General features: G+C 58.6%; 1 protein-coding gene and 1 long non-coding RNA gene across 7 annotated transcripts; one reads left to right on the forward strand and one right to left on the reverse strand.

Annotated features, from left to right (window-relative positions):
* Positions 1-262: 262 nt before the first annotated feature.
* On the reverse strand, positions 263-9,844 carry LOC132372959 (uncharacterized). Of its 3 annotated transcripts, XR_009505299.1 has the most exons (6): positions 9,656-9,844; positions 6,827-7,841; positions 2,500-6,021; positions 2,208-2,392; positions 1,164-1,851; positions 263-509 (listed from the first exon to the last, which is right to left on the reverse strand). It is a non-coding gene; the product is annotated as an uncharacterized LOC132372959 (long non-coding RNA). The 3 variants fall into 3 exon arrangements; XR_009505298.1 differs by lacking the exon at positions 9,656-9,844 and having other exon boundaries at positions 6,827-8,419; XR_009505300.1 differs by lacking the exons at positions 2,208-2,392; positions 9,656-9,844 and having other exon boundaries at positions 6,827-8,419.
* Positions 9,845-11,949: 2,105 nt separating this feature from the next.
* ATN1 (atrophin 1) lies at positions 11,950-23,546 on the forward strand. 4 transcript variants are annotated; one of them, XM_059935242.1, is made up of 10 exons: positions 11,950-12,109; positions 16,309-16,495; positions 16,770-16,958; positions 17,053-17,166; positions 17,850-19,828; positions 19,981-20,203; positions 20,591-21,287; positions 22,174-22,317; positions 22,646-22,826; positions 22,993-23,546. In XM_059935242.1, the coding sequence occupies exons 2-10, from the start codon at positions 16,469-16,471 to the stop codon at positions 23,024-23,026; spliced, it is 3,588 nt and encodes a 1,195-aa protein (XP_059791225.1). In that variant the 5' UTR covers positions 11,950-12,109; positions 16,309-16,468; the 3' UTR covers positions 23,027-23,546. The 4 variants fall into 4 exon arrangements, with proteins under 4 accessions (XP_059791225.1, XP_059791226.1, XP_059791227.1 ...); XM_059935243.1 differs by having other exon boundaries at positions 17,853-19,828; XM_059935244.1 differs by having other exon boundaries at positions 11,951-12,109; positions 16,770-16,907.
* Positions 23,547-23,849: the final 303 nt, after the last annotated feature.

Below are 23,849 nucleotides of genomic sequence, written 5' to 3' on the forward strand. Positions count from 1 at the left end.
GCGCCACCGACAGCGCCACCGCCACAGGCTGGGTCTGCAGCCCCGAGGTGAAGCCCCGGCCGAGCCCCGCGCCCCTCCGGCCCCCTCCCCTCGCCGCCGCGCCCCCGCCCCTCTCCCCGGGCCTCGCGCATCCCTCGCCCCGCGGCGCTGCGCACCTGCTCCGCCACCCGCGCCCCCCAGGCACCTCCTTCCCCAGCCTTCCCGGACCGCTCGTCTCGGTTTCAGGCTGTCGCCCCCTCCTCATTCGCGCGCCAGGCCTCTCCGCACCTGTGTCTAACTGCGCCTTTCTCCACCCTGTCTGCCCCCTCCCCATGCCCCTTTTCGCCTCCGGTTCTGTCGATGATAAGGTTTCGCGGTCTCCCCGGGCTATGCATTTTTACCCTGGCACGTCCTTTGGCTTTGCATCGGGGAAATGTCTTTCTCACCCTTCCTCGGCATCCGCAGACTTCCTCTAGACGCCCCTCTCCCACTCCTCTCCCGCATCGCCCACTCCGGTTACAGTGTTTCCACTGCACCGGGGAGGGATGGGAAGAAGGGAGAATTTGTCTAGGGGCCGGGGGAGGACCGGCCCAGCTGTGCCTCTCCCCACGGGTCTCTCTTCGTCCTCCTCCCTCCCCACGGCAACCCCCAGAGACTGAGGACCCTCTCCACAGACTTCTCTACTGTACATCTCTCGGGAAGAGGAGGGACATACATTGGAGGGAGATTGGGACCTTGGAGTGGGGGTTGGAGCGTTAGATTGGGGGGGATGGGGGCTCGGGAGGAGAGGCCTCCCGCTGCCCATGCGACCCATGCTCTTCTGGGCTCCAAGGAGAAATGCAGACCTAGCAGCCGGACCGCCCTGAGGAGATCTGGGGGAACCCCACCAGCCGGCTGCTGAGGGGGCGAGGGAACCACTGCCGTGCCCCTCCCCTCCTCACTGCGGAGTCCTCCCATCTCGTTTTTGATCCTACCCCGCCCCCCACTGCAGTGACCTCCCCTTCCTCACTGCATTGACCTTCTCCTCTCCCCACGGGCGGGAGGGATCCCTTCTACAGCCGACGACTGCAGCCAGCTCCTCGCCACCCCCCACCCAGTGCGGTAACCTCTTTCCCATCCCTCTCAGCCTCCCAGCCTTTGGCCCCTCCCACTGGTCTCAGGCTCCACCCCTCTAAGCCTCTTACCTTTCTCCTTCCTTTCCTTCCACCCAAGGAGATCCCAGCCATCATGTCCATAGAGAAGATCTGGGCCCGGGAGATCCTGGACTCCCGTGGGAATCCCACGGTGGAGGTGGATCTCTACACTGCCAAAGGTAGTGGGCAGGGCCTTCCCACAGCCCCCATGCTGGCTTTGCCCTCGCCTGGCATGGGAGGCTCCCTGGGGACTCCCAGTGGGGATGGGGTGCTGGGCCAGGCTAACGAGCCTGGAGCGGGGCGGGGTGGGTCCTCCTTGTCCCAGGGAGCCAGGATAGGCCGATCTCTGTGTGCTGGTTTAGTGTGTGATACACCCTGCCTCTGCCCTCTGTGTTCACCGTGTGTGCGTGTGTGTGCGTGCACCATGTGTGCTGCCTGCATAGCTTCATTTCTGTGGGTTCCCACTTGCGCCTGTGGGACCTCAGTTGGGTGGATGAGGAGGCCACTGCTTGTGCATCCGCCTCCGTGCGTGTGTCCGGGTCGGGGGGCGGGGGGTTGTTAAGGAGCGCTGTGGGAAGAAGGCTGGATGCGGCTGCAGGGGCGTAGAGCTGGAAGGCTGAAGAATCCCTGGTCCCTGTGGTGTCGTCTCTCTCCATCCTCATTCCACGTTCCCCTCCCAGGGCTTTTCCGGGCTGCGGTGCCCAGTGGAGCCTCCACTGGTATCTATGAGGCCCTGGAGCTAAGGGATGGGGACAAACAGCGTTACTTAGGCAAAGGTGAGGCCCTTTGTCTTTTCCCGGCTCTCCCATCCCTCCACTGGGGACCTCACACCAGTCCCCAGCCCTCTTCCTGCATGCCTTCCCCCCACCTTTTCTCTTCTGGCCCCTCCTGGCCTGAGCCGGCCTGACCTCTCCACCTCTCCTTAGGTGTCCTGAAGGCAGTGGACCACATCAACACCACCATCGCCCCGGCCCTCATCAGCTCAGTGAGGCCCGCTCTTTGCTGGGGGTGGGGACCAGGGTCCTGGAAGGAACCCTGGATTAGGGGAGGATGAAGAAGAGGGAGAAAGGGCCACCTCTTGGGAATCATGGTTACCGGGGAAGGATGCCCCCTGCTCCCATGGAGCTTCAGGTCCTCTAATCCAGACAGGCCGCTGTTGCAGGAACCTGGTTGGACCCTGGCTAGATGTGAGCCTGTGTGTGGATGTAGGAGGCCCTCTGGCTTAGGGTCCAGCCTTTATCCTGGCTTTGGGTGATGGAGGCTCTGCTCACAGGGTCTCTCTGTGGTGGAACAAGAGAAGCTGGACAACCTGATGTTGGACTTGGACGGGACAGAGAACAAGTGTAAGCAGCGGCTGGGAGAGAGTGGGGGTGGGGAGGGAACTCACGGAGCAGATGGAGAACTGAGGGGCCAGCGCTGTGGGGGGCTTCTTAGCAAGGATGACCTGGGACTTCCCTGGAGGTCCAGTGGTTAGGACTCTGTGCATGAGCTTCCGCTGCAGGGGGCACGGGTACGATCCCTGGTCAGATCCTGCATGCCACGAGGTGTGGCCAAAAAAAAAAAAAAAAGAGAAGGATGACCCGAGGAGGAGTAGCCCTCCAAGAAACCATGAGTTTAACGCCAGTGGGAGGGAGTGACATTAGACAGAAGGGAGAACTTTGCAGCATAAGGAGGGGGGAGTTGGTGGCAGATAGTCTGTGGTCTCAGGGATGTTTAGCAATAGTGCCGCTCTCTGCCCTTTCCAATCACCTCCCCTTGACGCCCCCCACTATTTTCAGGAGAGGATGCATGAGGTGTTGCAGGAGTGCAGAGGGAGGAGGGGGGGGTCTCCTTTACCGGCTCCTTTTGGGGAGTATAGGTGGAGGCGAGGCCTGGAAGGGGAAGGGGACGTGTTTGCTCAGTGTCTTCCTCTGTAATCTCCCAGCCAAGTTTGGGGCCAATGCCATCCTGGGTGTGTCCCTGGCCGTGTGTAAGGCAGGGGCGGCCGAGCAGGAATTGCCCCTCTACCGCCACATTGCTCAGCTGGCCGGGAACTCAGACCTCATCCTGCCTGTGCCGGTGAGACTAGACCTGCCCCTCCCAGGGGTGGGTGGGGAGGGAGTCTGAAGCCTCCTGAGGACCGATGGGAGGAAACTGATGGGGCGCAGCTAAAGAGAAAGGATGGGGACGGGGGACTCTGAGTCCAGGAAGCTGGAGGAAGTTTGGGATTTTGGGTTGACACTCCCAGGGGCGGAGAGGGAAGTGCTCTGTGACTTTTCTTTCCTCCTGTGGCTCCCAGGCCTTCAACGTGATCAATGGGGGCTCCCATGCTGGGAACAAGCTGGCCATGCAGGAGTTTATGATCCTCCCAGTGGGCGCCGAGAGCTTTCGGGATGCCATGCGACTCGGGGCGGAGGTCTATCACACACTCAAGGGTGTCATCAAGGACAAGTATGGCAAGGATGCCACCAACGTGGGAGACGAAGGTGGCTTTGCCCCCAATATCCTGGAGAACAGTGAAGGTGAGGCCAGGAGCCCCACTCCTAGCTCTGAGCCTCACTCCATCCCGGGACATCAGGAAGGGCCACACATTTCACCAAGTCCCGAGGAGGCTGCGTGAGGGTCCCTGAGCTAATTCCAAGAGGTTCCAGTCCTCGGAGTGGGTGCCAGAGGGCCTAACAAATTCCCAGGCAGGCCTAAGGGGACATTCTTTATCCACCCAGCCAGATCTGCTAGCATCTGCAAGTTCCCACTGGAGCCCCTGGGGATGCTGGGAGATGGTCTAGGTGACCTGTGGGATCCATCCCCACCTTTAACTCCGATGGATCCTCAGTTTGATGAGATACACCATACTCCAGGGAATCCACTCCAAATCTATCCCACTCCCACCCCAACCTCTTAGACTTCTAGGATTTCTAGTCTTTCTCTGCCCTGGTAGAAACCTTATAGTGAAGAGAAACTCTACAGGCAGGTAGTGGCTAAGAGTTAACTTTCTGGGGCCACATTGCCTGGATTTGAACCTTGACTTGAAGAGTTACTGGCTGGTGATCTTGCTCACTTAACTTCTCTGTGCTTGTCTTTCTCGTCTGTAAAATGGGAATAACAACAGTATCTACCTCTTAGCATCATGGTGAGGATTAAATGAGATCATATGTGTAAGTGCTTAGGTGACATAGTTAAACCCTCAATAAATTATAGCTATTTAAAACAAAACAAACAAACAAAAAAACAAAACTATGGGACTTCCCTGGTGGTCCAGTGGTTAAGAGTCCACGCTTCCAATGCAGGGGCTGCGGTTCGATCCCTGGTCGGGGAACCAAGATCCCACACACCGTGCGGTGCGGCCAAAACAGAAACAAAAAAAAACTATTATTAACACAATTCCATTCCTCTGCCTTTCTAAAAGGTGGGCTGCTCGTCGCACACCTGGGAATAACCCCACAACAAGCTTAACCAGACCTCTCCCTAGCAACAGCCCTCCACTTCTGTTCTGAATTTCTTTCTTTCTCTCACTCCTCCTCGCCCATTGTATTCCATCCCCAGCCTTGGAGCTGGTGAAGGAAGCCATTGACAAGGCTGGCTACACAGAAAAGATCGTCATTGGCATGGATGTCGCCGCCTCGGAGTTTTATCGTGATGGCAAATACGACTTGGACTTCAAGTCTCCCGCTAATCCTTCCCGATACATCACTGGGGACCAGCTGGGGGCCCTCTACCAGGACTTTGTCAGGGACTATCCTGGTGAGAGCAAGGGCTGTGGCAGGGGGAGGGCAGGGGGCAGGCAGGGATGTGTTGGGGACAACTCTGGACCTTACGGGGGGGTGCTGACCCGGGTGCCAGGGAGAGATGTCCTGAGAAGAACCTGAGAACCAGGGATGGGGTGAAGGAGCCTCCTGCAGAGGCTGGGCTTTGGATGTCGTGCAAATGTGCAGGTACATGTGGTGAATCTGTTCCATCTGCTTTGGACCCTGATTAAAGTCATGATCTCTGAAGCTGCTGGGATCAGGGGGCGGGTTTGGGAGGAACCAGGCATGGTGAGAGGGTGACTGGAACTAGCACAGTTCAGGATCTCTGGTTGATAAAACTGGATGCTGGGAAATTCCCTGGCGGTCCAGTGGTTAGGACTCTGCGCTTTCACTGCCGAGGGCACGGGTTCAATCCCTGGTCAGGGAACTAAGATCCCATAAGCCACCAGTGTGGCAAAAAACAAAACAAAACAAAACAACAACAAAGAAAACTGGATGCTGAATGGAGCTGCACGTGACGTGGATGAGGAGGTGCTGAATCACCCTCTCTAGGTCCCCCAGTGGCTTTTACCCCTGGATGGAGGCAGTTGGTTTCCGGTTCCTGAGACAGAGCGAGAGAAAATAGACATAAATTGCAGAATGAAGTTTTTAGAATAGCAACGAGGAAGGGCTTCCTGGTAGAAAATGGGAAAATACAAAGATAGGTTGTGAGAAAGTTTCTAAACTCTTGTTTTTTGAAAGGTTTTATGGAAGAATCAAGAAGCAGTGAGGGCAGGCTTATTTCAGGGGAAGCAGGGGTGAGGAGGCTGAGTTGGCCGGGGGGTCTGATCTGTCCATTCAGGGAATCTAAGCAGGGTGTTCCTGCCTGACTCAGAGCTTCCTCATCGCTCTCCCAACAGTGGTCTCCATCGAGGACCCCTTTGACCAGGACGACTGGGCTGCCTGGTCCAAGTTCACAGCCAACGTGGGGATCCAGATTGTGGGTGATGACCTGACAGTGACCAACCCAAAGCGAATCGAGCGGGCCGTGGAGGAGAAGGCCTGCAACTGTCTGCTGCTGAAGGTCAACCAGATCGGTTCGGTCACCGAAGCCATCCAAGCGTGAGTGCCTCGCGTCCCTGACTCAGCCCGTTTCTGCAGGATGCCTCTCACCAGTGCTCCCAGCCCAGTCTTGGCCACAAGTGCTGAAGGGGGCAGGGAACCTGGAGTCACTTTCACGGCTCTCCTGGTTCTGCTCCCTCCGCCCAGATTCCCTGCTCCCCTCCCGGACAGCTTCCCTCCAGATGTTTCTTGACCAACATAGGGGATAAGAAGAGGGTGCGGGCGTGAGGGGCTGGGGCTCAGTGCTGCTGTACGGATGCAGGTGCAAGCTGGCCCAGGAGAATGGCTGGGGGGTCATGGTGAGTCACCGCTCGGGAGAGACTGAGGACACGTTCATTGCGGACCTGGTGGTAGGGCTGTGCACAGGCCAGGTGAGCACCAGGGAGCCCTTTGTGCAATTGGTGGGTTCTAGGCTCAGGTGGCTCTGTCCTTCCAGGTGTTTGCGGGTGTTGGGGGAATTTCAAGGGAGTATAAGTTTTCTTTCACGGGGCAAAGGGCGGCCACTGAGCTGCTTATCTTTCGGGGTGTTTCAGATCAAGACTGGTGCCCCATGCCGTTCTGAGCGTCTGGCTAAGTACAACCAGCTCATGAGGTGAGGGAACCCGAGGAATGGAAGCCCAGGACCCAGGGGGTTATAAGCTGTGTTTCTCCACCATTTCATCTCCAGTGCCTGGGGCCTGGAGAACAAACAGTAGGCATCCAGAAAATACTTGTTTTTGATTGATGGGTTTACAGATGGCCTGACTGACGGCCCATGGAAAGCCAGGGAATGCCCTCACTCAGGCCAGGACCCGGGAGCAGGTGGTGCGAGGGGCTTGGAGGATGGCGGCCCCATGGGAAGGGGGGTGCGGTCCTCCTGCTTCCCTGACTGTTTCCTTTCTGACTCACCTCTCTCAGAATCGAAGAAGAGCTGGGGGACGAAGCTCGCTTCGCTGGACATAATTTCCGCAATCCCAGCGTGCTGTGATCCCTCTACCTGCCTGGAGACTTGGAACCCCTCGCCCGTCCTCCTGGAACCTCTTCTTTCCGGTCCTGCTCGAAATTTCACCCCAGACACCCCGGCTGACCTGCTGCGCTGCTCCTTGGCTGGTCCAGCCCCTGCTGTCTCCGCTCTCGCCCACTCTGGGTTCTACACTCTCCACTCCTCCTTCCTTTCTCTTCTCCCTCCTCAAAAACTGGCCATGGACTGAGGATGTAAGGGCATCCACGGAAGACCGATCAGGGTCTGTGCTGGAGCGTCAGGGTTGGTTGTTGCGGTGTGTAGAGGGGCCACGTGTCATGTGTGCGTTGCGCCGGGTCTGTTCGTTTCCAGGTTGCCTATGAGGCAGGAACCGCGCAGTGCTGAGTGGAGGGGAGTGCTGGCTGCGTGCTCAGGCCTGGCCTAAGGCGCTGATATATTATTTATTCATTTATTTAATTTTCATTCATCCTATTAATGATTCACTTCCTCATAACTCCAGGGCCAGAAACTGGCCTGACTGGACGGGACCATGTGTCTGTATTTCATGTGACTGTAGATTCTGAGATGGCCTGGGGTGGGGGTCTCGCTGGAACGGGAAGGGTCCCAGAAAGGGGCCTCGATGAGGGTTCCTGTGTGCGTGCCAAGCCTTAACCACAGCCTGGCTCGGTCCAGAGGTGGGGCTGTGTGCCCGGGGCTCCTCCCCTGTCCCTCTCTCCCCAGCCCGTTTCCCCCCTCGTTCGTTCTTCCTGCAGCTGCACCTGAGCACCGTCTCACTCCCCCGTGCCGTGTTCCACAGCTGCCAGCACCTCTGTGGCGTTGAAATGAGTACCACCATTAAAGTCTGAGTCACCGTGCATTACTGTGTCTGAGGAGTCTTACTCTCGTCCACACGAGGGGAGAGAAGATGGAGCTCGTGGAAGTCGGTGAAACTGGATAGCAGAGCTGGGGAGGGCACAGAAAGGGGAAGAAACCCAACAAATAGGCCAGGAGGATGGCATTGCCTACCTCACCCTGGCCAGGTAGGGAGCACATTGCCCTGCCTTGTCAGCAGCAAGCCTGGCCCCAGGACCCAGGTGAATTAGGGGTTCTTAACCTGGGGTCCCAGAATTCCTAAAAGTATCAGAAATTGTGTGTGTATATGCATTTTTGGAGAAAGGGATCCAAAGGGTTTGCAGATTCACCAAGGGCCTTGACCAGAGAAGGGATAAAGCTGTGGGCTGGAGCAGCTCCGGTACTGGGCCTCTCCCAGACCAAGTCCTGGCTGCTTCTGGGATGGACCAGCACTGCCTGGGCAGCACCCCTTGCAAGATGGGGACCCGGGGAGGACAGGATGGTACGAGGGAAGAATGGTACCATGGAGCGAGGGAAGAATGGTACTGGGGGTACAGAAGCCTGAGGAAACAGCCTTCCAGTAAACTGGAGATTCAGGACCTGGGGTACTCAACGGGCCCCTCCCTGGGTCAGCCTGCGAGAAGGGTGCCAGTGTGTGGCTGGGGAGACGCACTATCACCCTTCAGCTCCAGCGGAGCCCCAGCATTGAGATGGGAACCCAGGAACAACCGGGGAGGAGGGGGGAGGGGGCGGAGGAGGGGGGAGGGGGAACCCCCTCCAGGGCTCGGATACCGGGATGGAGCCGGCAGGGTCTGGGGGAAGCTGCGGCCGCTAGAGGGAGTCAAGCTTCTGTAGGCTGTTGACTGCACTGGCTCCAGGGCGAGGGTGGGAGGAATTGCAAGGCTGCGCCCTCTGTGGGCCTCCCACTCTGTTTCTTCTCTGAGTTCTGGTCCTGGGCCCCCTCTGCCATCCTGCCCAGCTCCAGGACTGGAAGAGGATTCCTGTTCTGTATGGGCAGGACCCGTTTCTCTGCTTTTCTCCTCCTGTGTCGCTGACAACTCAGCCCTTTTCAGTCGAAGAGTTTCTTGCCCCGGCCTCTGTGCCTTTTCATTCCAGCGCGGGCATCTCAGCTTTCCCTTCTCTGCTGTCTCCTGGTGCCCCTTTCTGTTTCCCTTGGGGGCACACCGTACTTTTCTCTAGGGTCCATTATATCCATCTTTCTTCAGTAACTCCTGGTCGGAGCCACATTTCCTAACCTCTGCCCTTTCCTCCTTGCTAGGTCGCCTTCTCATGCCCCCCACACCCCAACCCCTCAGGTACTGGCTTGGATTGGGTTACAGCTAGCTCTGCCTGGGCCTCCCAGGCCCCTCTCTCCACTTTCCTTTTGTGCCGTTGCCTGGAGACGGGTGGGTCGTGGGGGACCGGGGCCAGAGAGGGAGCTGGGGTGAGGGATGGCGGTGGGGTGTGTGTGATGTTCCCTGAAGCTGAACTGTGAGCCCGGCCCTCAGGTAGGGGAGGAATTGGAGGGGGTAGGCCCTGGCTTCTCTTCTCACTCTCCTCATCCCATTTCTACCACTGCCTAAGTTTTTCTTTTAGGCTCAGATATGTCACCATCCTAGCCCATCCCTTAGTGGTTAAAAAAGGAGGGATAAGAGCTCGGCCTGGAAAGGAGCTGGGAAGAGCCTGGGCCAGGGCCCAGTGGGGGACTGAACTGAACAGTGCAGACAGGGAGGAAATGCAATGGAGGGGGGACCATGGGGAGAGGAGGAGTCTTGGAACAAAGTTGGGGGGTGGGGAGAAGGAGCTGGGGTTCTCCTAGGACACAGATGAAGGGAGTGGGCAGCGGGGGGCGGGCAGGGTGGAGCTGTCTGGAAAGCCCTGAGGGATAAGGAAGGTGGGACTGGGGTAATAAAGTGAGTGCCAACCAGTTCAACAGTCTGAAGAGTGGTGATTCATTCCTAGGCCAGGGAAGCCTTCCTGCTCAGGTTCCCCGGTGCCGTAGAATCCATTTAGAGCTTCTGGGTATTCCTAGAACTTGGCTGAGCCTGGCCCGGGGAAATATGAGGCCAAATCTACTAGTTGCTACAGAGCCAAGCTCCTTCCTTCTCAGAAGGCTGGTGGGATCCTACCTTCAGGGCCCACCCTCGGCCTCTAGCTGGCGGGCTCACACACACACACCACCCCCAGCCCCAGCCCCAGCCCCAATCTGGAGCGCTATTGAGGGCTCCCAATCCAGACTCCGGCTCCAGCTCTTCCTGTTTCCCAGCCTGCCTCCCTCCCATTCTCTGGCCTTCCCAATCTCAGCTGCCAAAAATCACCCAGCGTCTTGGTGTCCTTTGTCCTGAGAGATGTTGCTGCTTGGTGTGGGGCAGGGAGAGAGCCCAGGAGACTCTGGGGGGTGGGGACCGGGGGTGCTGGCCTCCTGGCTGAAGACTGGGAGTGGCTGGGGACTGTCAGGGACACAGGCTGCCTGGAGAGGGGTCTGGGGTGGAACTGTCTCCACATTAGAATGATCGCGATGGGGGAACCTGGGCACCTGGGGTTGTTTCCACGTGGAGCCTAATCCCCACCGGACCCCTTCCCTGTAGCCCAAAGTACTGTGAGTGATGACTTCGAACAGATTTGAGAAGGAAAATGGAGCTGCTACCAGCCAGAGGGCCTGAGGATGGTGTCCCACTCCCATAAATGAACGCTCATGCACCCCCATTCCTACCATTTCCTTCTACTGCTTTCCCTTCCCATCTCCCCTAGCTTGTCCTCCCTATCACTGAATTTCCGTCCTCCTCCGCATGGCCACCAAAGGCCTTGTCTATCTTACATTTCTTTCTCATCTTCATTACCACTCCCTTCCACCCGCACTCCATTCTATCTACCTTGTCTTGCCAAATGAAACCCTCCTCAGCTCTTTTGGAACCCCCCTGCCCCCCCTGGAATCCAGCCATCCCCCCGCCCCATCTTCCACCTTCCTCTCCCACCCAGAACCCAGTCCCCTAGAATCTGCATCTGGTCCCACCGTCTCCATCCTTTCTTAAGGTTCCTCTTGCTTTCCCTTCTCTCTCCACATGACATCTCTAGACTTGTCATTCCCCCAAATTCTTATATTTGCTGTTCTTTCCCCAACACCAATCACCCCCAAACTCTTCACTCTCGTCCAGAAACCCCATCCTCCTGTGTATGTCTCCATCTTTTCAATTTCTTCCCCTCCTTATGACACCAAACTTCCATCCCATTCTCTCTCACAAATGCCCTCCCAAACCTCTTCTGCTACATGTCCGCCAAAGACGCTGTCACCCCAAGCTTCTTTCCCCTCCCCGTGTCACACACCTCACTGCCCCCGTGGCCCCCAAGAAGCTCAATCTCTCCAACCTAACTCCATTACCCCATCTCTGCCACAAACCCACAGGCTCCCCCCCTCACCTCTACCGCACACCCCTTGGCCCCCAAACTTCTCCAGCCTCCCTCATAACTGCCCATACAACCCACGGCCCCTCCTACCTAGCCCTCTCCCGCGCCAGGCCCGCGGTCTCCCCGCATTCCGCCTGAGCGAACCCCTCCCCGCGCCCAGGCCCCCTCGGCCTCGGTCTCTGCCAACTCGCACGGCGCCTCCCCCTCTCCGGATCCCCCTCCCCCCCCTCGCCTCGCCGCTCGCCTCGCGCTCCCTCCCTAGCGGCTCCCTCCCGGCCCCTCTCTCCTCCGTTCCTCCGCGCTCCCTCCTTCTCCCTCTTCCTCCCTTCTCCCATCCCCCTCTCCCAAGCTCCCTCCCTTCGCCGTCCGCTTTCCTGTGCGAGTCGCCGGACGCGCAGCCCAGCCCGCCCGCCCGCAGCCCCGCGTCGGGCCGGGGCCTGGGGCCGGGACCCGTTTCGGGGGGACCGCCGGCCTCCGGGAGGGGCCAGGAGGGGGCGAGGGAGACGACCGCCCGGCAAGGGGCGGGGGCCGCGGGCGGAGGCCGCCTAGGGGGCCGGGGATCGCGCGAGTGCGGGCTGCGCGGGGCGGGCGCGGGCGGCGGGCGGCGGGCAGCGGGTCGGAGCTGAGCGGAGCGCCAGCCGGGCCGCGGGGGCGGGCGGCGGCGCGGCGGGGGCGGGCTGCGCGGCCCGGGCGTTCCGGGTGGCCTGGGGAGGCGGCGGGCCTGGGGAGGGGCCGAGCGAGAGCGGGGATCGGGATTTGCTCCGGAGGCGGGCGGGCGATCCGGGCCAGGTGGGGTAGAAGGGGGGATGGGGGCCGCCCTCCGGGGGGGTCGGGGCCGCCGCCGCCGCCGTCGCGGCGGCGACTGAAGCCGGGAAGAGGAGAGGGGGGCGGGGGAGCGGCCGCCGCCGCCCCCCGGAGGCGCCGGAGCCCCGAATCCCGCTCGGAGCCAGCCAGCCGTCCCGAGCTACAACCAGGTAAGATCTGCCGCGGCCCGGGCCTCGGGCCCGCCCGGGTGCTGGCCCGCGGCTCCCCACCCCCACCCCTCGTAGTTCCCCCTCCCGCCGCCGCCGCCTCCATTTGTTATTTTCCCGATCCGGTCCCCCACTGCGGGCACTGCCTGGCCTGAGGCTGGGGGCTCAGGGGGTGGGGCCGGCCCCCGAGGAGGGATGGGGGCCAGGGTACCCGGAGGATCGGGAAGGTGGGGGGAGGTGGGAGGATCTCAGGAGGAGGGCTGATGGGGCAGGAGGGTAGCCAGGACCCTGGGACCCAAAGAGGAACCCCGAGGTGGAGGGTCGGCGGAGGAAAAATGGGATGCCCGTGAGGGGGCTTCGGGGCGAAGGCAAAAAGGAATGGAGAGATGGCAGCGAGGTGGGGCATGAGGACTCCAGGAAAAGCCCCAAAGGCCCAGAACCCGGGTTTCAGAGCCTGGGTTTCGGGGTGCTAGGTGTAGAAGGGAGTTGGGAAATGGGGAAGGGGTGTGGTAGGTGGGAAGAGAGGGATTGTAGCTGATGAGGGAGGAGAATGGAACCTGGGGAAACGGAGGCTCTGAGAGGGCCACCTTTGAGAAGAAGAACCCGGCGCCCGGCGTGTTCCCGGTGGAAGTGGGAAAGTGATGCCTTTGTGACTCAATTTTCTTTCCCCTACCCCGGGTCACCTCTGACCCTGTTTTTCCAATCTCAGACACAGGTACTTCTTGGCGAGGGGCACACTGGGGCCCAGTAGTGTGGGTCCTCCTGCAACTGGTGAGGAGGAAGACTGGAACCCTGAAGGGAGAGTTAGGGAGCAAGGGTTTCTGGGAGGGTGGAAACAGAGGAGAGAATTGGGCAGTCTTATAGGCACTCCAAACAAGTTGTGACCCCCATCCTCAAATCCCCAGAGCACCCACTGCCCCTCTAGCTGTGGTTTCCTTAAGAGGGGGTGGATCTTCATTACTGTTTTGTGCTCAGAGATTTCCCTTTGTGCATGGACTTATTTCTACTGGGGTAGGTACTCTTAAGCTCCCTTCCCTGAGGGTGCTATAGGAGGACAGGAGTTGCTTTGGCAACTGTAGGGGGAGTTGCTGGCAGATGGACCCCTGGGATGGACTGTTGAGGGGCAGGTTCTGCCATTTTGTTGCCATGGCAATGATCCAGCGGGATGGCTAATAGTTGGGGGGTCAGAATCTTGACTGGGCCTTTGGCTATGCCCTTGGAACTCTTGGCTGGATTCTGGAGGATGTTTCTGGTGCTGCTCATGTAGAGGAGGTTCCCCAAGGGGTCCACCCCCTTCCATCCAGGAACAGGTAGACATATTACTTGCAGGTCATAGTTGTTTCTCTAAGACCCTCCCTTTAGGCATGGTGGGAGGATAGAAATGCTCCTGTTCCAAGTTATACCATCTTTTGGCAGTTCATTATTAGGGACTTTTTGTATAGTCTTTTTGCTTCTTTGCACAGGTATTCTTCCATTTTCTTAAACTTGAGTCTTCCTTCCCAAGTATCCCTTTTCGTCTTTCCCAGACTATCCCCACAGTGACCGCTTCCCTCAGCTAACCTTGGACCTTCTGTTTCTCTGACCTTGTAGGAATGGCTGGGCTCTCCATGCCCATCCCAGGTGAGGGTGGCCCAGGGGAGAGGGCTGTGGAACAGCCTGGTGTAGTGGAAATACTCCAGAACAGGAGCCGGGAGACCTGGGTCTAGTCCTGGCTGTACCTCTAACTAACTGTGACCTTGGGCAAGTCACTTCTCTTTCTTTGAGCCTCAGCTTCATTGTCAGATGAAGGGATTATAGATAAGATGATATCTGAGGCCCCTCTGACCATTGTAGATTCTAAGGCTTAGGCCAGTGCCTTGTTATCTGCTGGTCTGGGCTGCACTGTTATCTAGGACTTTGTGAGTCTGGCAGGTCTGGAATGATGGTGGAGGCTGGGCCAAAGATCCTGGAATTCACCCTGCAAGCCCATCCTAGAAAGCCTTGTGCCTCGAGTGTATTCCTTCAGACAGCCTCCTCAGATTTCTCCCTTAATTTCTTTTCTTGTTCTTACTTAGAGACTCTTTCCCTATTTTTCATGTTTTCACCTCCGCAATCTGGCCTTTATCCTTTTGCTTTTGCAGTAAGGTGCTGAAAGGTGAATGTGCTTAGTGTTTTGCAGACACATAGTAGGTGCTTATAGATAGATCGGAGTTACAGTGACCGGCTACTAGGACAGGAAGGAGGGTAGCTCAGCTTGTTGGTGCTAAAACATGCTCCAGGTTCTGGAATGTATATATAACCCAACCCTACCTCCTTCTCTCTCCTGCCACTCCTCCCCAGGGTCACCTACCCTTTTATGACTGCTTTTCTCCTTCAGAGCTACTCATTGCTAATTTTATCAGATTTTAACTGATTAAAGAAGTTGAGGTGGGGGAGGGCCACGCGAGGCTTGCTCTGTTCTTCAGGTACATCCCTGCCTTTCTCTGACCTTTTGGATCCCCTGACTCTCACCAACCATGAACAGGTTCTGTGATAGGAAGGAGAGATGAGCACCCCCCTTTAAGGGGCTGGCAAAGACACACCAGTCACAGTCATCTCTCTTGTGCTTGTGTTAGGATTGTTTTCCCCTTTTGTTATGTTGGGTTTTGTTCTTTGGCTTTTTGGGGGGGTTGACAGTATTTGAAAACCAATTCACACAACAACTCAAAAATGTGGTAATAGTTGTAATGGAAGAGAAATGGCTGGTGTACTGGGCAGAGCATCAGCTGTAAGTTCAGAAGACAGCGGGCTCCGTCCCAGCTATTTTGGGACTCTAAGTAAGTAAATTGTTATTAAGTTTCCTGAAAAGGTTAGGCTCACCCCTCACTGCATCCCTCAGTAGGGTTCAGTGGAGGTGAGTGAGAGGTATTTACTCTGTATTCCTTGGGAAAAATATGCTACAGAATCTAGAAAGGCTATTTCCCTAGCCAGGCCTCCTAACTAACTCAGAATAGGTGGCTAAGCCTACTCCATTTCCACTGAGGCCAGCAGCACTTCATTCGAGAAGACCTACTGAAGTTAGTGGGTTTAAAGGTCAGTAGCAAGAACAGACCAGAACACCCATACATATATGACATCTGTGGGGAATACAGAAAGGAAGAAAACAGTAAGAAGATATCATTTTTGTTCTTAAAAGATCTTACGGTTAGTAATATGGAGAGATGTGACACTTAGCAAGAAATACAAACAAGTGCAAATGAAAATTGCTGGCTATGTAGATAGAGATATGTAGATAGGCCGTGAGGAGGTATGAGTCCCTGTCTAAGCCAGGTGGGAAGATAGGCTTACAAATGTGTACATTTGTCTTGTTTACCCACTGATGTTCACTGATTTGGTTGGTAGAGTGAGAGCCTTGACTTTTCCTCTAGCCTTAGGGAACGCAAGCCCTAGAGCAGGGGTCTTATGAGAGTCTCAGAATTGAAGTTCTGCACTTTGGGGATACCTAGGTTTGGTCTTGGGCTTGGTCGGGCTGTGTGCCTTTGCATTGTAGAATGGGACATTGTTCTCCCAGCTACTCTGATGTGAAAAAAGTTTCTTTTCATATCTCTGGAACTGATCTAGGCCTTCTGAGAATTCTCCCCACCAACTTCTGATGAGAGTACAGCTAAGTACTGAAGAGCGAGCATGGGCTTTGAAGTCAGGGAGATGGGGCTTGATTCTGGGGCTGTCACTGGTTCCTCACTGTGTATTTCTCACACGAAGTTGGGCTAGTCACAGTCACAATCTTTGAGCCTCGGTTTCTTCACCTATATAATGGGGATAATAAGAATACCTCCTTTTCAGGGTTGGTTGTAAATATTAAATGAAATTGTACATGTAAGGGCTTGACGTAGAGAAGGTACTCCATAAATTAGCTAATACTTCAGCTACATTTCTTTATGCTCCCTTTAAAGGCTCTGTGGAATTCGTGTGCGTGCATCTATTTCCTAGGGATCATGAAGGGTGAAACAGTGTGATCTCCTGAACTGGGGTGCATAGGCACCTCGGCGTTTTCTGCCGTCCCACGAGATGAAAGGGAGGCTATTGCCGGCAGAGTTGCCCTCACAGGTGGCTGGGACGACCCATGGGCACGCCAGCAGTGTCTCATGGCTCGGCTGCTTACTCAGACCCTTGACAGGCACAGTAGTGTCCCCTTCAGACCAGTGTTCCCCAGTTTGGAGACTCTGATGGTCTTTTTCCAACAGGCTTCACTGAAAACAGACCGTGTGAGTTCCAGGTGCCTGTACTGGAAACTTGGAGATCCTGCTTCCTAGGCCACAGCTGTGGGGAACTTAGGGCGAAGCAGATAAGTTTCTGTATTCAGCTGCCCAGGCGGAGGAGAATGGGGTCTCCACAGCCTGAAGAATGAAGACACGACAGAATAAAGACTCAGTGAGTAGGAGCTAAAATGAGAAACACGAAAGATCAGGGGCAGGGAAGCTTCTGGCCTGTCCCAGGGCCCAGCCCCGCCCCTGCCACCCAGCTCCACTCTTTCCTCCCTCTCTTCCACCGCCAGGCAGCACCTCCACCCCCCAGCAGATGAGCCTGGCTTTGAACCCCATCCCTCTGGGACACCCACTGGAGGGGAAGAATAGAAATAAGGCACATGATAAAGTGAGGTGCAATGTAGAAAACGACATTATCTGCTTGCTTCCTTCTCCCTCAGATGTCAATGAGGAGTGGACGGAAGAAAGAGGCCCCTGGGCCCCGGGAAGAACTGAGATCGAGGGGCCGGGCCTCCCCTGGAGGGGTCAGCACGTCCAGCAGCGATGGCAAAGCCGAGAAGTCTAGGCAGACGGCCAAGGTATTCTGTCCCCATGTCCTGCAACAGGATGCTCAGGCACCAGGGCTGATGGTGTGTATGTGTGTTGGGGAGAACTTCCTGTCTGGCTGAGGGTACTGGTGGAGCTCGGGAGGTATAGGACAGGAATTTTCTTTCTCTCTAACAGAAGGCCCGAGTAGAGGAAGCCTCCACCCCCAAGGTCAGCAAGCAGGGCCGGAGTGAGGAGATCTCGGAGAGTGAAAGTGAGGAGACCAACGCGCCAAAAAAGACCAAAACTGAGGTGGGAGACCCTTGCAGCCATCCTGACCCATTTTCTGACCATTCTTTCACCCAAACTTCCTTTTGCTCACAGTTCTTATTTTAGTTTTGCCTGGAATATGAGAGGAAAGTCTTATCCTCGTGCTTATTAAAGTAGCCTACGTGTCAGTCAGATCTGCAGGGCTTTGGCCAGACTGTCAGATGATCAGGCAGGGCCAGAAGGGGACTGGAAGAGTGTGGGATTCTAGCCTCTCCTCTTCTAGGTGCTTTCGTGCAGGGGCTGGGGAGGAGATCCAGGCTGAGGGGTCTCAGTGGAAGGAACAAATAAATCGTAAGGAGCATGCAGAAGTGGCCTTTTTAAGAACCAGTGGTTTCCGGGATGTTTAGTTAAAGGGGTAGATGAGAGGAGAGGATGGCAGATGGGCTGGTGGAAGACAGGGATTTGGGTTCAGCTGTGGATTGGGAGAAGGTGCTAGAGACGGACACTTGAGGAGGGAACTCAGACGGCTGCTGGGGAGCAGCAGAGACTGTGGGGGGAGTGGGGGAATCCCCGGATGGCAGGGAGGTGGGCTCGAGCAGGAGTACTCATCGCATCGTGGTGCAGTGGTGTGCTGTGAGCGGGAGGTTATTTTGTGCGAGGGAGGCCCCACATCCAGAAGCAAGGAAGGAAAAGGAAAGGGAAAAATGGCCCTCCCTCTTCTCCAGCAGGAGCGCCCTCGGCCACAGTCTCCCTCGGATCTGGATAGTTTGGACGGGCGGAGCCTCAATGATGATGGCAGCAGCGACCCTAGGGATATCGACCAGGATAACCGAAGCACGTCCCCCAGCATCTACAGCCCTGGAAGCGTGGAGAATGACTCCGACTCGTCTTCTGGCCTGTCCCAGGGCCCAGCCCGCCCGTACCATCCACCTCCACTCTTTCCTCCCTCCCCTCCCCCTCCAGATAGCACCCCCCGACAGCCAGAGCCTGGCTTTGAATCCCATCCTGCTGGGACACCCACTGGGTATCATGCTCCCATGGAGCCTCCCACATCTCGAATGTTCCAGGCTCCTCCAGGGGCCCCTCCCCCTCATCCACAGCTCTATCCTGGGGGCGCTGGTGGAGGAGTTCTGTCTGGACCCCCAGTGGGCCCCAAGGGGGGCGGGGCTGCCGCTTCAGTGGGGGCCCCTAGTGGGGGTAAGCAGCACCCCCAGCCCCCCAACCCCATTTCAATATCAGGCTCTGGGGCTGGTGGTGCTCCCCCAACAAAGCCGCCCAACACCCCAGCTGGTGGAAACCTACCGTCTGCTCCACCACCAGCCACCTTCCCCCACGTGACACCAAACCTGCCTCCCCCGCCTGCCCTGAGACCCCTTAACAATGCCTCGGCCTCTCCTCCTGGCCTGGGGGCCCAGCCGCTAGCTGGGCATCTGCCCTCTCCCCATGCCATGGGGCAGGGTATGGGTGGACTTCCTCCCGGCCCAGAGAAGGGCCCCACTCTTGCTCCCTCACCCCACCCTTTGCCCCCTCCGTCCACCTCTTCTGCTCCCGCCCCGCCGATGAGGTATCCTTACTCGTCCTCCAGCAGCAGCTCTGCAGCAGCCTCCTCTTCCAGTTCTTCGGCCTCCGCCTCGGCCTCCCAGTACCCAGCTTCCCAGGCACTGCCCAGTTATCCCCACTCCTTCCCTCCCCCCACCAGCCTCTCCGTCTCCAATCAGCCACCCAAGTATACTCAGCCTTCTCTCCCGTCCCAAGCTGTCTGGAGCCAGGGTCCCCCCCCGCCTCCTCCCTATGGCCGCCTCTTGGCCAACAGCAATGCCCACCCAGGCCCCCTCCCTCCTTCAGCTGGAGGCCAACCCACTGCCCACCCACCAGTCCCGACACATCACCACCACCACCAGCAACAGCAGCAGCAGCAGCATCATGGGGGATCTGCGCCGCCCCCACCCGGGGCATATCCTCACCCCCTGGAGAGCGGTAGCGCCCACCACGCACACCCCTATGCCATGTCTCCCTCCCTGGGGTCTCTGAGGCCCTACCCACCAGGGCCCGCACACCTGCCTCCACCTCACAGCCAGGTGGCCTACAGCCAAGCAGGTCCCAGCGGCCCCCCAGCCTCTTCCTCTTCCAATGCCTCTTCCTCCTCTCAAGGGTCCTACCCGTGTTCACACCCCTCTCCTTCCCAGGGCCCCCAAGGGGCGCCCTACCCCTTCCCACCGGTGCCCCCGGTCACCACCTCCTCGTCTACGCTTTCCACGGTCATTGCCACAGTGGCTTCCTCGCCAGCAGGCTACAAGACAGCCTCCCCACCTGGGCCCCCACCGTATGGCAAGCGAGCCCCGTCCCCAGGGGCCTACAAGACAGCCACCCCGCCCGGATACAAGCCGGGGTCCCCGCCCTCCTTCCGAACGGGGACCCCACCGGGCTACCGAGGCGCCTCGCCGCCCGCAGGCCCAGGGACCTTCAAGCCGGGCTCGCCCACGGTGGGGCCCGGGCCGCTGCCGCCTCCGGGCCCCTCGGGCCTGTCATCCCTGCCACCACCGCCTGCGGCCCCCGCCTCAGGGCCGCCCCTGAGCGCCACGCAGATCAAACAGGAGCCGGCTGAGGAATATGAGGCCCCCGAGAGCCCGGCGCCCCCGGCCCGCAGCCCCTCGCCCCCTCCCAAGGTGGTAGACGTGCCCAGCCACGCCAGCCAGTCGGCCAGGTGAGCGGCGGCGGGGTTGGGGGGTGGCGGGCGCGGGACGGGCCTTGCGTTCGTTCGTGTGGTGCTTTTCAAAGTACTCCAGACCCTGGTCTCGGCCGCTGGTGCGGGGCCGCTCGCAGGGGCTGAGCGCGCGCTGCCTCCGCGCCCGGCAGGTTCAACAAACACCTGGACCGCGGCTTTAACTCGTGCGCGCGCAGCGATCTGTACTTCGTGCCGCTGGAGGGCTCCAAGCTGGCCAAGAAGCGAGCCGACCTGGTGGAGAAGGTGCGGCGCGAGGCCGAGCAGCGCGCGCGCGAAGAAAAGGAGCGCGAGCGCGAGCGGGAACGCGAGAAGGAGCGCGAGCGCGAAAAGGAGCGCGAGCTGGAACGCAGCGTGGTGAGTGCGTCACCGCGCGCTGCCTCCCGCCTCTGGCCCGCCCTCTACGCGACTCGGGGAGGCTCGAGGGGTGGGGATGGGGGTCATGCGCCACCTGTCGGAGAGGAGGAACCACTGCAGCCCAGGAAATGGAGACCAAAGGATTCCAGCGGGAGGAATTGCATCTCTGGGCTGGAGGAAGGCAAGCTCAGGTCAGAGTACCTGTGGATCGCAGGAAGAGCCACTAACCTACATAGGAAGAGAAGGGGCAGGGAAGTCCCTGGCAGGCTGAGTTCCAATAAGTTGAAGCTTTAGGTATTCAATGCTGAGACCTGAGCAGCTGAGGACCAGGACCAGCCACCTCTTTCCAACCTGCCTTTTTGACCCCGCTTCTCCGTTATCCCACAGAAGTTGGCTCAGGAGGGCCGTGCTCCAGTGGAGTGCCCATCTCTCGGCCCAGTGCCCCATCGCCCTCCGTTTGAGCCGGGCAGTGCTGTGGCTACAGTGCCCCCCTACCTGGGTCCCGACACTCCAGCCCTGCGCACCCTCAGTGAATACGCCCGGCCCCACGTCATGTCTCCTGGAAATCGCAACCATCCATTCTACGTGCCCCTGGGGGCAGTGGACCCGGGCCTCCTGGGTTACAATGTCCCGGCCCTGTACAGCAGTGACCCAGCAGCCCGGGAGAGGGAGCGGGAAGCCCGTGAACGAGACCTGCGTGACCGCCTCAAGCCTGGCTTCGAGGTGAAGCCTAGTGAGCTGGAACCCCTACACGGGGTCCCTGGGCCAGGCCTGGATCCCTTCCCCCGACACGGGGGCCTGGCTCTGCAGCCTGGCCCACCTGGCTTGCACCCTTTCCCCTTTCATCCGAGCCTGGGGCCCCTGGAGAGAGAACGTCTAGCGCTGGCAGCTGGGCCAGCCCTGCGGCCTGACATGTCCTACGCGGAGCGTCTGGCAGCTGAGAGGCAGCATGCAGAAAGGGTGGCTGCCCTGGGCAACGACCCGCTGGCCCGGCTGCAGATGCTCAACGTGACCCCCCATCACCACCAGCACTCCCACATCCACTCTCACCTGCACCTCCACCAGCAGGATGCCATCCATGCAGGTGAGACTCCTGCTTCCTTGCCCAGGCCCTTTGAGGCCACCTTGCCCCCCTGGCACGTGATCGGGTGCTTCTGTTCCTCGGGCCAGGACTTCCCTCCCCACGTCTGGCCTGAGCCTCTCTCCTGAGATTGCTGCCCTGGTCTTTGCCTTCCCAGCCTGTCTCCTCCTGCCCCAGCCTTGCCACGGAGACCCTTCCTCACACCCCAGCCCTCTTCAGGTCTGGTGCCCGCCCACGATAGAGGCCCAAGGTGGAAACCTTTGAAGGAGCACGGTCTTCCTCCCCTCACAGCCCCTGTCTCTGAGCCCTTCACGTAACTATTTTCTTCTTCCTCTGGATTCAACTCTTGTTTCTTGCCATCTTCTCCCCTCCCTGGCAGAGGTGTTTCATATTCCTCTCTGCCTCTAGATCTGTGACCTTCTGGAAAGAGCCTTGGGGCTCTGGTTGTGGGATCACAGTTGACAACGAGCTTTACTCACTGTCTTTTCACCGCATTTCTTATTGTCAGAACACTGCCCCGTCTAGCCTCACAGTCACGTTCATTGCAGGCTCCTTGTGCTTTCTCTCTTTTAAGCTCCTCCCGTCTCATTTCCTAAACTTCCTATCCTCTTCCGTCTCCTCTCAACAGTCCACTCCTCCCTCCCTATTCCTCAGGTCCCTCTGACAACTGTAATCTCCTGTCCTCTGCCATATGTACATCCCTACTGCAGTAGGGTCTTGCCCTGTCCATCTCCCAGGCCCCTAGTTCCTCCATTGTGCCTCCCTGATCCACTGGATCTCCCAGTGTGTGATCGTCTACCTCTCGTCCCAGGCATGGATGCCTTCACCCAAATGCCTGGCTTTCCCCAAACCTCCCTCTGGTGACACCTTCCTCTTCTCTACCCTCCAGCCTCTGCCTCGGTGCACCCTCTCATTGACCCCCTGGCCTCAGGGTCTCACCTTACCCGGATCCCCTACCCAGCTGGGACCCTCCCCAACCCCCTTCTTCCTCACCCTCTGCACGAGAACGAAGTTCTTCGTCACCAGCTCTTTGGTAAGGATGGAGGTCTCGGGGTTGGGGAACGTCTCATGAGGGAAGGGCAGAAAGGAGGAAGTTAGGTGGTGGGATTGGCCTGGTTGGGCTTGGGGAGAGATGAGGAGGTGCCCAGAGGAGCTGGGAATGGGAGTAGGAGGGCTGAGGCCCTGCCCAAGAGAGGCACAGGTTTTAGGGCCAGGCTAAGAGGCCTGAATCCTAACCACCCCTGGCAACTTGCTGGACTGGCTGTCACCTAAGTTGATGAGTGGCAGTTCCTCTGTAGGTAAAGCGGCTGGCTACCTCAGTACGCCGTCAGTCATGTGGCCCCTGCCCTCCCTGCCCACAGCTGCTCCTTACCGGGACCTGCCAGCCTCCCTCTCTGCCCCGATGTCAGCAGCTCACCAGCTGCAGGCCATGCACGCGCAGTCCGCTGAGCTGCAGCGCTTGGCGCTCGAGCAGCAGCAGTGGCTGCACGCCCATCACCCGCTGCACAGTGTGCCGCTCCCTGCCCAGGAGGACTACTACAGGTACCGCAGGCCCTAGGCCAGCCGGAGGGGACGCAGCTCAGCCCGCCTGGGAAGGGGCGTGGCTCCCGTGGGAGGGGAACCCCTTCCCCACCATCCTCTGTGAGAGGGGCCGGGTCAGGATGGACCTCAGTCTCTCAGTCCCTGCTCTGCCCCCCTCTTCCCCCAGTCACCTGAAGAAGGAAAGCGACAAGCCGCTGTAGAACCTGCGATCGATCAAGAGAGCACCCGTGGCCCCTGCATCTGGACCCAGGAGGCCTCCCTCCCCGCCTGCCGCTCAGAGCGGAGGGGGGTGCCGCTCAGTCCCAGGGCCTGGGCCTCTGGGCAGAAGGAAGGAGGAAGGGACAGATGGAAGGCCAAGGCTCCTGTGGTGTGCGGAGGTGGGGAGGGGGCGGGGGTGAGGGCGGAAAGCGCACAGCATCTTGGACCAGGTCCCTCTCCCTTGGCCCCCGCCTTTCTCCCTCCCCCACGCCCCACCCCCGTGGCCACCGCCTCTCCCCCACCCCTTGGTGTGATTATTTCATCTGTTAGATGTGGCTGTTTTGCGTAGCATCGTGTGCCGCCCCTGCCCCTCCCCAGCCCCCGTGTGCGCGCCCCCCACTGCGATGTATGCCCCTCGCCCTTCCCCCACATTAATAATTTATATATATAAATATCTATATGACGCTCTTTAAAAAACATCCCGAACAAAACCAACCAAACAAAAACATCCTCACGACTCCCCAGGAAGATGTCTGTGGCTGTTTCTTTGTGGGCTACGGGGCGTGGGTTGGGGGCGTGGGTCTCTGCGCGGCGACGCCTCGAGAGAAAGCTGTGGGATCACCGGAGACTAGCCCGGAGGTGGGTGGGGCCCCTGGAGAGTTGCAGAGGGGACCTCGAAGAGCCCGGGGTCCTGGAGCCCTGGCTCTGCCCTAACGGGGTCCGTTATGGCAGAGTCTTGGCCTTCCTCCCAAGGCCGGCAAGTCAGGATGCTGGCGGCCTGGGACACCTCTAGGGAACTACGCAGACTTGGGAGGCGTTTCTGCC

Source organism: Balaenoptera ricei, chromosome 10 (assembly GCF_028023285.1).
Source record: "Balaenoptera ricei isolate mBalRic1 chromosome 10, mBalRic1.hap2, whole genome shotgun sequence".
In the NCBI taxonomy this organism is placed as follows: domain Eukaryota; kingdom Metazoa; phylum Chordata; class Mammalia; order Artiodactyla; family Balaenopteridae; genus Balaenoptera; species Balaenoptera ricei.